Here is a 15,203-nt window from a genome sequence, read left to right on the forward strand (position 1 = left end):
CCCCCAACCCTGATCTTGCCCCTCTGCAGCTCAGCACTCACCTGGCTCTGAGGCTCAGCAAACACCTGCAGCACAGGCAGCTGATATTAAATGCTTTATTTTCAATATTAAAAACCAGTATTTTTAATAACTAAACAATGCTAAATTCATCTTACCAAAAAAAAAAAAAAAAAAAGATGAGGTTGGAGGAGGGGGGGTTCTACCAGGGACGCTACAGCCCCGGCCTCGGCCGGCAGCAACCGAGCCCGAACCCCCCCAGCCACACACGTACCACAAGGGAGCCCGGGGGGGCCACAGCTCCCCAAAGGAGAGGGGCAGGGCCAGCTGAGCCCCGTGGGAACAGCCACCATGGGCCAGGGGACAGAGCTGGCCCACAGCCACCTGTGTCACCACAGCCCCCCAGGAGGACGAGGCCAGGCTCGGAGCCCAGGGGGGATTTGGCACAGTGAGACCCCCAGGGTGGGGCAGCCCAGCCTGGGGCAGGAGGGGGCTGGGGTAACCTCATCTGCCCCCTCCCAGCACCAACATGGACCAGGAGCAGGAGCCCGTGTGTGATTCCACAGCGTGATCCCATCCCAAACCCACCCCGTGGCAGGAATTAGTGTCAGAAAGGAGCAGCAGGCACAGAGCCCAACCTGGAGAATAGCCCTTGGAGAAGCCACTAAGAGAAAAAGGCCACCTGTGACCCCCCAGCGTGCCCCTCCTCGGGCTGCTCAAGGCCTCTGCTGCCCACCTGGGAGCCAGGGGGTCCCCACTGGGCTCCCCTGGGGGGGACAGTCCCTGTGCAGCAGCCAGAGCCTCCTGGCAGGCAGGGAACGGGGCTGTAAACTGCAGGGAGCCGGGCATGTAAACACAGACCAGGGTACGGGGGGGCCGTGCCCAGGGGCTTCTGGCCCCCCACTGCCCCAAGGGACCAAAACCAGGGGACAAGGGGGGGTCCACAAGCCCCAGCCCTCCCCGTGGAGCCGGGGAAGCAGCAGCATCCCCCAGGAAGGGGGCTCTGGAGCAGGGGACAGTGACACTCGACCGTGTATAAAAAAGGAACTGATCTTCCCCGGGAAGAGTTTGTGCCCCACGGCGCCGGGGCCGGGCAGGGGTGTGGGGAGTGCCGGAGCCGGGGTGCAGATGTTAGAGAGGAGCCAGTCTACGTTACATGGGGAGGGGGCGGGGGGTCCAGTCGAGTCGCGCATCCCGGGAATCCGAGCACTGAGATGGGGCAGGGAGGCCGGCGGTGCCTGTGGGAGAGGCGGATCCTCAGCAGGAGTGGGGATCAGGACAGGCACTCCCTCTGCTCCCCTCCTCTGCAAGCCCCAGGGATCACAACTCCATCCTCCCATGGTGGATCACGAAACCAGGGCACTGCATTGGGGTCCCAGCTCCAAATCCCACCCCAGGGACCTCCAGCCCCGAACAGACCTCACTTGATGAGGATCCCCGTGGGCCGGGCCTCGTCCTCGCTGGTGTTCCTCAGGTTCTGCTCTGCTTCCTCCGAGGACCTGGGGCAGAGCAGGGTGAGAGGCACTGCCAGGGTCCCTCAGCACCGTTCACCCCATTCCCACCCCACTCACGCCAGGAAATCCTTCACTTCCTCCACGGTGATGTCCCCGGTGGTGTCCAGCGGGGTCTCCAGGCTGCTGTTGGGGGAGTCGATGGGGCCGGGCGAGAAGGCGGCCGGGTGCTCCTCAGGGGACCCTGGGGAGTCAGAGGACAGGAGGGATTGGGGACAGCCAGGACACAGAGCCAGGCTTGGAGCAGGGCTGTAGGACACGCTGTGTGTCAGGGACAGGAGGGACTGGGGACAGCCAGGCTTGGAGCAGGGCTGTGGGACACGCTGTGTGTGCAGGGACAGGAGGGACTGGGGACAGCCAGGACACAGAGCCAGGCTTGGAGCAGGGCTGTGGGACACACTATGTGTCAGGGACAGGAGGGATTGGGGACAGCCAGGACACAGAGCCAGGCTTGGAGCAGGGCTGTGGGACACGCTGTGTGTCAGGGACAGGCTGGTCACTCACGGTCACTGTCCGAGGGTGAGTGCTGGCCCTCAGAGCTGCGGGGGACGTGGGTGCCGTTCGCCTGCGGCAGCTTCGGTGTCACCGCTGAGCTGTTGCTGGAAGGAAACAGGGAGAAGTTATGGCCAGAACCAGCGTTATGCGGTGGGTGTACAGGGGTTCCATCACAGCAAAGCCCCCCACGCCCCCGAGACAGCTCACCTGAGGCAGGAGGTGTCCTGGAGCCGGGCGACCTCCAGCCGGCACAGCGGCTCTGTCACATTCCTGGCGCTCAGCGAGAAGCGCTCAAACTCCGATGGTGAAATTAGGTAGAAACCTACGGGGGGGACAACAACGAGCCTCAGGCATCCCCCACAGGGCTGCAGGTGAGGTCAACATCCCATCCACACAGATGTCACCTGGTGTCCTCACCTTGGCCGTGCTTGGTGAAGACACAGGAGGCGATGCCGCTGATGTCCTCCTTGCGGATGCAGCTGTAGTGGACCTGGGGCCGCAGGCTGGGCACGGTGAAGATGTGGATGTCCCCCAGGTTGGTGAGACAGGCCAGGCAGTTTTCCAACCTCTCCTCGGAGCCAGCGCTGGCCAGGCTCACCAGGGCCACCTTCCTCACCCGGCAGCCCTCGTGTGCCGTCAGCTTGAACTTGGTCTTGGCACTCACTTTGGGCAGCGTGAACACCTGGGGGGCAGGAGGAGCCGGGCTCAGGGGAGAACAGAAACCTGCAGGGTTTAGGGGGGCAGCTTCCCCTTGGATTCACCACCCTAAAACAGGCACAGGAGTGCCCCCAAAACCTGACTGGTCACCTCCAGTCCCTGCCTGATGAGGACAAGGGACATTTTGTGTGCCATCTCTACCACAGCGGGATGCTGAGCCTTGCACTCACTTTGAACTGCTCCTCGGAGGAGATGAGCATGGAATGGCTGCCCTGCATGTCGGGGGCCTTGGCCAGGTCCCGAGACACCTCGTAGGGCTCGGGCAGGGGGTTCCCCCGCCCGTCCAGCACCGCAATGGCCACCACGGGCGCCCGGTGCATCAGCTGGATCTCCTTCCCCAGCACGGCCTCCACCGCCCGCTCCGAGAACTTCTCCTGTGACGGCACCTCCAGGGCGTAGGCGAACACCGAGCCCGAGTTGGTCCCTGCCCACATCGTGGGGCCGTGGTGGGCGGCTGTGGGGTGGAGCAGTGTCAGACCCAGCCTGGGGGTTTTTCAAGGGGAGAGAAGGAGGGAGGGGGTCTCACCGTCACGGAGGAAGGTGTCGGCAAAGTAGAGGCACCTCACGACCCCCGAAAGCGAATCATCGGCCGAGCGCGGCTCGATCCGCCGCTGCACCGGCGTCATCTCCACCTCGGGGGGACCCGCCTGCTCCGCCAGCTGCGCGTTGGCCTCCTGCACCTGGGGAGGGGACACAGGGTCACTCCCTGCTGGGGGGGACAGGGAGCTGCCACAGCATTCCCTACTCCCTGCCCACCTTGCTGGAGGGGCTGCTGGCGTTGAGCCTCTTCTTGCCCGACACGCGGCTCTTGCGGATGCGGCGGAAGGACTGGCGCAGGGACTTCTTGAGGGACTTCACGCGGGACAGGGGCCCCTCCATGGCCAGCGAGTCGTTGGGGTGCAGCGTACACCTGCGGGCACCGAGGCTGCTCAGCACCCCCAGGCCATCCAGGGGTCCCCAGCACCGAGGTCCCCCCATACCTGGCCAGCACGGGGTTGCGCCGGTAGTAGTCGAAGAGCCCGAAGCCGTGGCTGGTGCCGAAGGCCACGAGGTTCCACTCGGAGTGCAGGGTGACGGCGGTGACGGCGGCGGGGGGCACGCACTGCACCAGCACGCTGGGCTGGAAGCCTGGGGGGAAGTGGAGGGGCCCGTTCCGGGGGGCCAGCCGGTCGTGGCCCTTCCAGGTGAAGCCCTCACGGTCCTGCAGCAGATCCACGGTGGCCACGCTGACCGCGTGCTCCGACTTCTCGTCGCTCAGCTCCATCACCAGCACCTGCAGGGACAAACACAGACAGGGGGACATGCTGGACCTCTCCCAGACAGCCACCCTGCTGCACACCGGGGGCTAAACCCAGGCTAGGAGCCCTTCAAGGACAATCTGGGGGTCTGTAGGGTCTGTAGCCCCACCATGCTGTGGGTCCCCAATGGGGAAGCCCCTGCTCTGTCCTTGTCACCTTACCTGCCCCGCCGTGCCAGCCACCACCATCTTGGCCGTGTACTTGCAGAGTGCGATCTTCTGCACGCCCAGGCGCGGGTCATCGCTGTAGGGATCAAAGCAGCCCACCTGCGGGAGGGGACAGCTCAAGGGACAGCCAGGACCCCGCACACAGCTGTGGCACAGCCCCCCTGCACCCTCACGTCCCTCCACCAGCTGTGGCACACGGGCCACTCCGGGCATCACGCCCAGGAGAAGTCTGTCCCCACGCACCCCCCGGCCCTGTCCCCCATGCTGGGGCAGACCCATGGACGGAGCCCACGGAACAAGTGTCCCTTGTGTCCCCACAGTGCGTCACACCGCAGCTGTGCCCTGAGCCGGGGGACACGTCCCCGGGGCACAGCCGGGATGGCTCCAGCAGGTGCATCCCCCGTGCCCAGCTCTGGGTTTGCCCCCTCCAGTGCTGGCAGAGCCGGCAGGGTGCTGTGTCCATGGCAGCGTCACCCTGCCCAGGGCACCTCACCTTGCGGAACGGAGGCCACTCCTCCTCGCCCGCCTGGTTGAGGCTGTCGTTGTGCTCACAGTCTGTCTGGAAGATGTTGGCGGTGCCCAGCTTGTAGAGGGGCTTCAGGGAGACCCCCGAGGCGTCCCAGAACCGCACCGTGCCGTCCTCGTGCCTGCGAGGGGGGGTCCTGTCAGCGTGGGCCCCAACATCTGCCCAGCTAACAAGGGCTGCCTGTGTGCTGGCAGCCACCGTGCCAGAGGGGGGGACAGCGCAGCGGGTGACACACTCGTGCCCAGGCAGAACAAGAAGGGGCAGCTCCCCCGGAATGAGGGAGTGGATGCCACCACCATCACATCCCACCCCATTCCCCCACTGCAGAAATGGGCATGGATGTGTCCTCCCCTCATTTTAGGTTTTCCAGGCCCCCTCCCTGCTGCCAGCCCACTCACCCAGTGAGGAGAAGCCCCCTCTGTGTGGGCTCCTGGGCCAGGTTCTTCCCCCCATCAATGGGCCAAGCCTGGAGGAGGGATGGAGAGGATGCAGGAAGGGATGAAGCCTGGAATGCTGGAAGGGCTCAGCAGGACCCTCCCCAGCACCCCCATCACTGACCGCAGAGGATTGCCGGGGGCTCTGCTGCTCCCCCACGCTGACGATCCTCTCCCAGAGCTTGAGGGGCACGTTGGAGACATGGCAGGAGCAGGTGATGGCAGAGGAGTGCAGAGGTGCCAGGTACGGGGCAGGGATGGTGGGCCAGCCCGGCGTCTGCAGGTCGATGGCCACCAGCTCCTCCTCCACCAGCACCACCAGGGCTCGGGGGTTCTCAAAGCCTGGGGAGGGGGGAGATAGATGGCTGCTGCACGTGGAGACCCCCACAGCAGCACCCGCTGCCTGGGTGGCCCTGGCAGGACGTACCTCCCTCGGGCACCTCTGCGCTCTGCACAGTGAAGAAGTCAATGACGCGGGAGGTGAAGTCGAGCGTGGCCAGGGTCTGGCCCTGCAGCACGCTGACACAGTGCCTGTCACCGTAGCTGGCCCGTGGCATCCCCCCACTGAAGATGATGAAGGGGTTCCTGGGTGGGACGAAGCAGCTGCCATCAGACCCTGGACCCCCAAGTGCCCCCTGTGCCCCCCATGCCCAGCCCACCCACCTACCCTGACTCGCAGGTTCGCCAGAGGATTTTGCTGATGGCTTTGCAAGGGAACGGCCCTGAAACGAACACACCAACACTGGCTGTAGCACTGGGATATGGGGGGATCATCTCCATCCCCAGAGCCCCCCAAACCCCCATCCTGTACCGTAGGGGATGGTGGACATGACGGGCTGCTGTGTCCTCAGGCCGGTGCCGCTCGCTGCCCACACCATGTACCCGCCGTCGCTGTGGGAGCTGACGATGCTCGAACCGCTCTGCTCCCAGGCCAGGCTCTCCAGCTGCTGCGGGGCCACACGGGGGGCTCAGCACTCACATGGGGACACAGCCCCATGTGGATGGGGACACACACACATGCACACATGGATGGGCACACACAGACACACAGGGACACAGCCCCATGTGGATGGGGACACACACACACATGCACACATGGATGGGGACACACACACACAGAGCCCCACATGGATGGGGACACACAGACACACATGGACACATGGATGGGGACACACACACACGGCCACGGCCCCACCAGCCCTGGTACCTGGTTGCCCAGGCCAGGCTCTCCAGCTGCTGCGGGGCCACACGGGGGGCTCAGCACTCACATGGGGACACCCAGGGACACAGGGACACAGCCCCACGTGGATGGGGACACACACACATGCACACATGGATGAGGACACACATACACACAGGGACACAGCCCCACGTGGATGGGGACACACACACACAGAGCCCCACATGGATGGGGACACACAGACACACAGGGACACAGCCCCACGTGGATGGGGACACACAGACACACAGGGACACAGCCCCACGTGGATGGGGACACACACACACATGCACACATGGATAGGGACACACACACACACACACACACACACACAGGGACACAGCCCCATGTGGATGGGGACACACACACACATGCACACATGGATAGGGACACACACACACACACACACACAAAGGGCTACCAGCCCCACCAGCCCTGGTACCTGGTTGCCCAGGAAGAGATGCAGGACAGCACGAGTGCTCTGCTCCCAGAGCACCAGCAGCCCACGGCTGTAGCCGATGAGGAGCTGGCTGCCATTGCGAGGGTGCTCCTGGATGGACTCCACGGGCCCCAGCGCCTTCCCACAGCGGTAATCATCGGGGACACTGCGGGGGGACAGGCACAGGGGGTCACAGATGGGCTGGGGGTGCTGGAGATGCTGGGGAATGGGGCCTGCAGGGCTCTCACCTCTGCAGGATCTCATCTGGGAAGAGGGTTTTGTCCTCCAGCAGCGTCAGGGTGGGCAGCGTGACAAAGTACACGGCACCGCCCTCAGTGCCCAGGCAGACCATGGCACCAGCAGCCATGGGCAGCACCACTGTCACCCGTGTGATGCCAGGGGAGCAGCTGTGGGGGGAACAGGGGCTGCTTCAGCACTAGGTTGGGTCTGGGGGAGTGTCAGAGACCCCAGACCTGCCCTGCTCCATCCCTCCATTCCCATCTCCCTGAGCGCAGGAGGACAAGGGCAAGGACAGCCTCAGTGCCATTACAGCCATTAATCACTGGTCCAGCCAGCACCATGAATATCCAGAGCTGCTCCCTGCACTCAGCATCTCGGCTGAGCTCACAGGAGCATCCCAGTGGGGAAAACACCCAAACACCACCACGGAGAGGGGACCTTGGCCACCACCCCGCCCTGGCTGCTCCCCCGCGCCGTTCCCGGCCGGCACCGGCGCCGCCGCAGCCCCGCGGGGAGCGGCTCCGACCCCCGGGCAAGTACTTAGCGCCGGCGGACCCTGGGCGTCCCGGGAGGCCGAAGCTGCGCGTCTCCTCCAGGTGCGAGCAGCCCTCCTTGTGGCACACCTCCCACAGGTGCAGCGTGTTGTCGTCCAGCAGCGACAGGAGCCAGCCCTGGCATGGAGGGGGGATGACAGAGGGGTGTGTGAGGTGCTGGGGGGCTGCTGCCAGGTTCCCCCACCAGGGACACCCTCGTACCTGGCCGGGAAGGAAGTGCAGCTGGGTGACAGTGGCCGTCTCCTTGTGCAGGCCTGTCAGCTCCACACCCGGTGCGCCATATCTGGGGGGGCCGTCAAAGAAACAACCAGGGAAGAGAAACCCCCCCACATCCTTCCCCAGCAAAATCAGGACCTTCTGAATTCTCTCAGGTCACAGATCTGCCTGCAAACACCAGTTCAGCCCCCTGTCCCCAGGAGAGCCAGGGCAGAGCATCCATGACTGCACACCATGCCAGAGCTGGTCTGGGCACCACCATCCCCATCTGGGATCCACCAAGCAGGACACTCTGAATCAACCTGAAATCCACCAAGCGCCTCCAGCTGGGACATAGCAGGTCAGGCTGGGATCCACCGACCACTCCAGCCGGGCCATCCCAGGTCAGGCTGGGATCCACCGACCATTCCAGCCGGGCTGTCCCAGGTCAGGCTGGGATCCACCGACACCTCCAGCCGGGCTGTCCCAGGTCAGGCTGCGGCCAACGCTCCCAGCTGGGCTGGGTGTGCGAGAGGCGCCGGCAGCCCCGGCACGCACCGGCGGCGGGGTGGGGCTCGGTATGCGCCGGCACAGCCGCACTCACCCGACTGGTCCCGGCTCCTTCGGCGACGCCGCTCGGCAGGAACGGCAGCAGGAGCCACGGCAGGAATAGGCAGCAGGACTGCACGGAGCAGCCCAGCCTGGCATCCCCGGCACCCCCAGACCCGCCGCTGCCCCCAGCCCGGTGTCCCCAGCGCACTGTGCAGCCCCTCTGGCCGTGCTGTGTGCTGGCAGTCCCTGCCCCTGGCTAAGCCACCCTCCGGTGCCCGGGGCACGGGGAACCAGCCCGGCGGCTCTGCCCGGCCCGACAGGCAGGAGCTGTCTGGCAGTGCTGGGCACAGCCGAGCCGGCAGAGCCAGGGGACAGCCACGGAGTTTGGGGACAGCAGGGGACAGGGCACGGGAATGCAGCGGGGAGCACGCAGAGGGCTCTTGGTGCTACACGCATGGGGGATGCCACCCATCCTTGCTCATTCTGGGGTCTTTCCCCACCCAAAAGTGTGCCATGGGCTGAGAGTCCACAGGGCAAGTGGCTCGGGCACATCAGTGTCACCAGCAGGTGGGACGGGGGTCCAAGCACAGGGACCCCCAGCTGCCCCCCCAGGCGCCGGCTGCCCCTCAGTGCCGGGCTGTCGGCACTCAGATCCGCCCAGCCCGGCCGGGGAGCACCCAGGGGTGCCCCCGCTAACCAGTAACGCCAGTCAGGCCAGCTCCGGCTGCTGCCTCGCCCGGCCCCGGCTTCCCCGGCACCGCCAACCTCCAGAAGCATCTTTTTGGAGGCAGCCAGAGCAGGGCCGGGGTACCACGCTGGATACCACCCCAAATCCATCCCCGCAGAGGATGCTCAGAGCGCCGCAGCCCCCCAGAGCCGCATCCCCGCCGTGCCGGGGGGGCTCAGCTGGGACCGGCACCGCGGGCCGGGCGGGCGAGCGGGGCGGCCGGCGACGTCGCGGCCGGGCTGGCACCCGGGCGGCCCCGGCAGAACAAAACACGCCATCTTTGTGCTCGGGAGGCTGCGAGCCGCCGGCCTGGGGGAGGGGGAGCGCGGCCGCCCCCACGCCCCGACCCCGCGGCCGCCCCCAGCCCGCATTCCTGCGGCGCGGGGCCCCCCGAGCACGGCCCGCATCCAGCGCTGGCCGCCCGCCAGCAGAGCCCTCTCAAGTCTCCCTGCACGCTGCCGCCAACAAAGCCCGGCCGGCCCCGCTCGGCGTCCCCCGCTTCGGCCCCCGCGCCCGCCGCAGCCCCGGCCGGCCGGAGCCCCGCTGCCCCCTCCCCGAGGGCTGCGGGGATGAGGATGGACAGGAGCCCCCCGGGATGAGCGGGGTAACAGCGGGAAGAACCCCATTGGGATGCCCCCGAGCTTCTTTTTTCTTGCCCCGGTGTTTTGGGCTCGGTGGGGGTTTCCTGCAGCCGCCCCCTCGCCGGCCGGCCCAGCTGCAGCACAGCTGGACGCAGGGATGGACGGCAGCCGAGTGGGGGCTGCCGGATGGGCCAGAAGCAGCGCAGCCACGTCTCCAAGCGCTCTCCGGGATGGGGACAGGCAGAGGAGCGAGCGCAGGAGGGGCCGGGAGCTCCTTACCTCCTGCTCATGAGGGAGGAAAAGGATACAGCTTGACGGCTCCCGCCTTGGTGCCGATGGCCATCACTCGCAGGACCGGGTCGTAGGCCAGGGCGCTGGGCTGGCTGGGGAAGCCGTGCTCCACCGTCTGCCATGGGGACAGGCAGGTCAGAGCGGGACCCCCCACCTCTGACACCCCCAAACCTTCCACAGCTCCCCTCACCCCCGATCCCGCACCAGCCTGAGCATCACCCCTGCGATGGGGGATCACAGAGATGCTGCTCTGTCCCCCAGTGCCACCAAGGAGGGCTTTGAGGAGAGGGGACATCCCTCCTCATCCCAAAACGCAGCCCAGCAGCCGCACCACGGGCCGGGGTAGCTCTGACCTTGACCTGTCCCACCGCCCGGCAGCACTTTGGGGATGGGACCCCTCTGCTCTACAGCCCCGCGGTGAGGACACCCCAGGAGAGGCGAGCGGGACCCCGGTGCGACATCGCCGGGCGGCAGAACCAGGCGAGCGGGACCCGCCGGAGCCGCGTGTGGCCCGGGGGCACCTTCCCAAGGAAGTGCGGGCCGTGGGACGTGCCCGGGCCCGCCGGCCGGGAGGGGCTGCCGGGGCAGCGGGGGGACGCGGGGGGCGCCCACCGGGCCGGGCCGCGGTGCGGGGAGCGCGGGGCTCCCCAGGGCAGCCGGGCTGAGCAGCCACGGCGCGATCAGACGATCCGGAGCCAGCCTGGCCGGATCCTGACCCGCTCCCTTTGTCTGGGCCATCCGAGCGGGGCTGCTTTCCCGCACCCGCCGGCGGCACCGCTGTCACCCCGGCTCGGCTGCCCTCCCAAGGGACACCTTCAGCAGCGTGAAAGCGTCCCCAGCCCGTCCCAGGCATCCCGGCACATCCAAGGGGGTCCCAACACGTCCGAGGGGCGAGGAAGGGGATGCTCGTGGGTGCCGACCCGCGCAGGGTGACGGTGAATCCCCCGGGATGCACGGAGCTGGGACAGCAGCACAGGGACAGCACAGCGATGCTTTAGGCCAGAAACCAACACGGTGACACCGGCAAAGACTCCCCAAAAAGCGCTGGCGCGGTTCCCCAGCGCTGCCAGCCCCAAAGGGGGACCCGGCTGAGCCCCCCGGCCGCAGCCCCCGCTCCCGCCCGCATCCGGCAGGCTGTGCCGGCCGGCCAAGGCGCGCTCCCGGCCAAATTACAGCAAATCCCAGGCAGATCTGGAGCTCGGGAGGAAAAACAACCCTTAATGGGAGGCAGGTGGGCAGGCGGCGGCCCCAGGGCTGGCAGAGGGGCTCTCTCTCCTCAGTCTGCTCCCAGCACATCCCACCGGCACATCCCACCGGGCAGGACCAGGCCGGGGCACTGGGCTCCCCAAAAACGGGGGGCTCTGCCTGGGCTGAGCCTCGCACCCCGGCCAGACCCTCACCAGGGCAGCGAGCTGGGGGTCAGGGCTGTGCTGGGAGCTGGCTCTGACCCCTCAGCACCGCACACCCGATTCCCGCAGCCCCGTCCCGCTGCAGGACAGCCCGGGGGGCGCTCTGGGGCACCCCACAGCAGCCGGGATGGACAGACTGATGGACACGGCTTGGGTTCATCCAGGGGAGCTGCCGGTGGTCTCATGCCCCGCGGCCACGGCAGCGGAATGGTCCCAAGGCTTCCTGGACAAGCTGCACCAAGTGCCAGGTGGGCACCCGTTGGCACAGGGCACCCCGAGGGAAGGGTCTGGCACCCTGGGGGTCGCTCCAGGGTTGTTTGATGAGCCTGGGGGTCTCTCCCACCCCAAATGGGGGGTAAGTGGGAAAACTCGGAAGGAGGAGGGGGCAAGAGCTGACCTCTCATGTTCCCCATAGAAACACACTTTTGGGGAGCCAGGGAACCCCAAAAGCCCAGGGGTCCCATCACCACAGCCCTTCCAGCTGCCACAGGGGGTCCAGCCCCCCAATATCCCACCCCTGGGGACACGGGGTGAGCCTCTCACGGGGGATGCAGCCAGGGATGCTCCAGGGCCAGACAGGGTGCGGGACCAGGGGTCACCCCAAAACGCCCGTGAGCGAGGCCTGGGGGAAGCCGCGGGACAGGGGCAGTGCGGGAACCGGGGCGCTCCGGGGAACCCCCCAGGAGGGGCTGGGGACGGGGATGTCGCGCTGCCGAGGGGGTCGCATCCTCTCCCGGAGTGCCCCTCGCACCGCACGGGGAGGAGCGCAGCCCCCGGTGCGCATCCCGCACCCGGGGCTCCCGGTGCCCGCCCCCGGGGGTGCATCCTGGCGGGGCGGCCCAGCAGCCCGTCCCGGGATCCCCCGGGAGGAGCGATCCCTGCCCTTTCTGCGTGCCCCTTCCCCGGGAGCGCGGAGGTCCCGGTGCGCGGCTCCCCCGGGGCTTCAGCCGGTCCCGGGAGGCGGTGCCCCGCACGCTGCTCGCCTCCCCGCGGGCAGCATCCCGCCGGGGCACCAGAGCCCCGCGATACCGGGGGCTGCCCGCTCGCCGCACCCTGCCCGGTACCCCCGGTGCCTCCGGTGGTAGCCGCCCCCCGGGATCCACCGCCGCGCCCCCCGCTCGCCCCAGACGCACCTTGCTGAAAGCGAAGAGGTCGTGGCGGAGGCGGTCGCGGTGCGGATCGGCACCCTGCCGCCGGAACCGAAACTTCATCATGGTTGGGCCGGCGGCGGCGGCGGCGGTGGCGGCGGCGCGGTACCGGGCGGGGCGGGCGCGGCCGGCGGTCCCGGGGCCGGTCCCGGCGCGGCGGTGGCGGTGGCGGGGCCGGGGCGCGGCGCGGGGCGGGGCCGGCAGGGGGCGCGGTGCCCGTGCGGGGTCCCCGGTGCCGGTGCGGGGTCCCGGTGCGCGCGCCCGCCGAGCCCGGGCAGGCACCGCCGCGGCGGGGGCGGGGCGGAACCCTGACGGACAGCTCCTCCCGCCAATCACCGCGCGGCAGCGCGCGCCGCGCGCCGCGGCCCCGCCCACCCGCGTTGCGCTTGCGCCGCCGCGGCGGCTGATGGGACGTGTAGTCGTCCAACTCAACGCCCTCTGCGCTGGGTTTATTTATATTGTTTTTAAAATACTCTTCTTTCGGTTTCTTCCTTCCCCGTGGGCATAGTGAGAGACAGTGAGCAGGCCCCAAGCCTAGTCACCGTGGTCACAGCCCCCCACAAACACGGGGTGTCGTGGATTTAGGGTCTCATGGTGTGCCCCACAGCCATGGGGTGCATCAACATGGCGGCGGCCCGGCTCCAGGCCCGCAGCATCCCGCCGGCTCCCACAATCAGCATCCGAGCCTCATTCCCGGTTGGCCACTCATTCTTCCCACCACGGCACCGGGAATGTTGTTCCCCATTCCCCCCACGGCATCACGGCAAGGTGGGAGGGGGAGCAGCCTGCCCTGCGCCCGGTTTTGGGGTGAGTCAGCCCGGGCAGGGCACGGCTTCCCCTCCCTGCTGACTAACCCGGCCCGGGGGGATCGGCTCGGGGCTGACGCGGGGGCTGGGGCGGAAAACAGCCCGGGGCCAGCGGGGAACACGGCCCGGTGATGGGCTGAGGATCACGGGGGGATGGATGGAGGGGCCTGGAGCACCGGCACAGCCCCCGGGAGTGAGGGCGGGCAGGGTGGGCCTGCTCTGAGGAGAGAGAAAAGGAGGAAGAACTCGGAGGAGGAAGGAAAATGAAGGCAGTAGTGAAAAGGGGAGGAGAGAAAGAGGCGGAGGAAGGGGATAAGAGGTAAAGAGGTGTGAAGAAGAGAGGGAAGGAGCAGGGAGAAGAGGAAGAAGAGAGAGGAGAGATGGAGAGGAGGATGAGGATGGGAGAGAGAAGGGAGAAAGAGAGGGAGAGGAGGAAAGAAAGGAAGAAGAAAGGAGAGGAGAAGCAATACCACAGACCAGGAGATCCCATCCATGCCCCCTCTGGCACCTCACACCCACGCCATCATCTCCCTCTTGCAGGAGGGAAACACCTGGAGGAAGAGGAGCTCAGACGAGGCCGAAGCCCAGGGTGCTGGAGGAAGGCAGAGATCCCTGTCCCTGCTTTCTAGGACAGCACAGGAAGCACAGCCACCAAGTTTGGCCACCCTGTCCCCAGGGAGATGGTGACTCCCCTTTATTTAGAACCAGTTCCCTGCTCCCAAACCAATTCTCATTCCTGCCAGGGGGAATCGAGGCACATCCCAGCCCCCAGTACCACACAGCCAGGCCAAGAGATGCTTTCTGCTTTTATTCAATTAATGCAGCAATCTATACAAGAAAAAAAAAAAAAAATGAAACCATGAAATTCCAAACCCTGACAGTGAAGAACCAAATTCTTCCTAAGAATCAACTGGAATTAAAAGATTCCCCCACCTCAGACTGTACATAAAATAATCTCTGCTCCATTTACAGCGTTTCACACAGTACTTCTCGTATCTCAAACTTCAGAACTGTACAACTTTGTTACAAACCACGCTTTTTCCTAGGAAAAGCTTACAGAAAAAAATATTGCCACTTTCTTTTTTATTATTATTTTTTTTAATTTTTATTTTTTATTGGTAACAAAAAAAAATTAGAATCTTTTAAAAAACAAAAATTAAAGTCAGCCAGAACTTCTAAGTGTGGGCAGGGAAAGGAGCAGAGACATTTCTCAATCAAATGTTTCTCCTCCCAACAGGGAAAAGGGAACACTTTTGGCAGGTAAAAGACTCTGCTGCTGGTGGGGGTCTAGACCCTGGCCTGCCTTGAGTCCTGGTGCTGTTTGGATCCATGGGCTTGGATAATTCCACCACTGAACCTTCTTGAGATACGGTAACAGCAACAAACCCCAGTTTCCTCCTGTTCTTGGTGGAAAAGCAGGGATGAACCCCACTTTGCTCTCCCTTCCTTAGGAAAGACAGTTCTGCTCTGGGCACATGGGCTGTCCCACTGGATGGAGCCCCCAGTGTGGGGCTGAGCACGGACACGCTGTGGGTGGATGGAGAGGTTGGACCACACACAGCCAGATCAGACACACACAAACCAACAGGATCAGGGCTCTGCAGGAGCCTGGGGAGAAGTTTTACCTCCAAATCCGAGCTCACCCCACTCCCTGCTCACCCCCAGCCCGGCCTGATGCCTGTGTGCAGCCCAACAGTGAAAACCAGGAATTCTGAGCCACAGTTCCAACCAGACAGGTTACAGGAAGGATCCAGACCTCTGGATCCGTGTGAAAAATGTCTTCTAGTTTCAAATCCAGGTTTCACTCTGCTGTTGTTCAGTGCAAAAGAGTTAAAAAACCATGTTATCTACACATATACATCCGTGTCTATAGAAAATGTCTGTACAAGTGGGGAGT

The 15,203-nt window shown here is 65.5% G+C and overlaps 1 protein-coding gene across 2 annotated transcripts; it reads right to left on the reverse strand.

Annotated features, from left to right (window-relative positions):
• Positions 1-81: 81 nt before the first annotated feature.
• On the reverse strand, positions 82-12,733 carry LLGL1 (LLGL scribble cell polarity complex component 1). Of its 2 annotated transcripts, none has more exons than XM_074552572.1 (23): positions 12,486-12,733; positions 9,961-10,058; positions 7,799-7,880; positions 7,599-7,714; positions 7,052-7,210; positions 6,807-6,969; positions 5,957-6,092; positions 5,813-5,867; positions 5,573-5,730; positions 5,270-5,487; positions 5,110-5,177; positions 4,679-4,832; positions 4,180-4,284; positions 3,701-3,993; positions 3,477-3,630; positions 3,247-3,400; positions 2,891-3,174; positions 2,421-2,685; positions 2,211-2,325; positions 2,013-2,107; positions 1,569-1,692; positions 1,417-1,496; positions 82-1,235 (listed from the first exon to the last, which is right to left on the reverse strand). In XM_074552572.1, the coding sequence occupies exons 1-22, from the start codon at positions 12,564-12,566 to the stop codon at positions 1,418-1,420; spliced, it is 3,156 nt and encodes a 1,051-aa protein (XP_074408673.1). In that variant the 5' UTR covers positions 12,567-12,733; the 3' UTR covers positions 82-1,235; position 1,417. The 2 variants fall into 2 exon arrangements, with proteins under 2 accessions (XP_074408673.1, XP_074408672.1); XM_074552571.1 differs by having other exon boundaries at positions 7,584-7,714.
• Between the last annotated feature and the right edge of the window lie 2,470 nt (positions 12,734-15,203).

The sequence above is a fragment of the Zonotrichia albicollis genome, chromosome 16, assembly GCF_047830755.1.
Source record: "Zonotrichia albicollis isolate bZonAlb1 chromosome 16, bZonAlb1.hap1, whole genome shotgun sequence".
Classification (NCBI taxonomy): domain Eukaryota; kingdom Metazoa; phylum Chordata; class Aves; order Passeriformes; family Passerellidae; genus Zonotrichia; species Zonotrichia albicollis.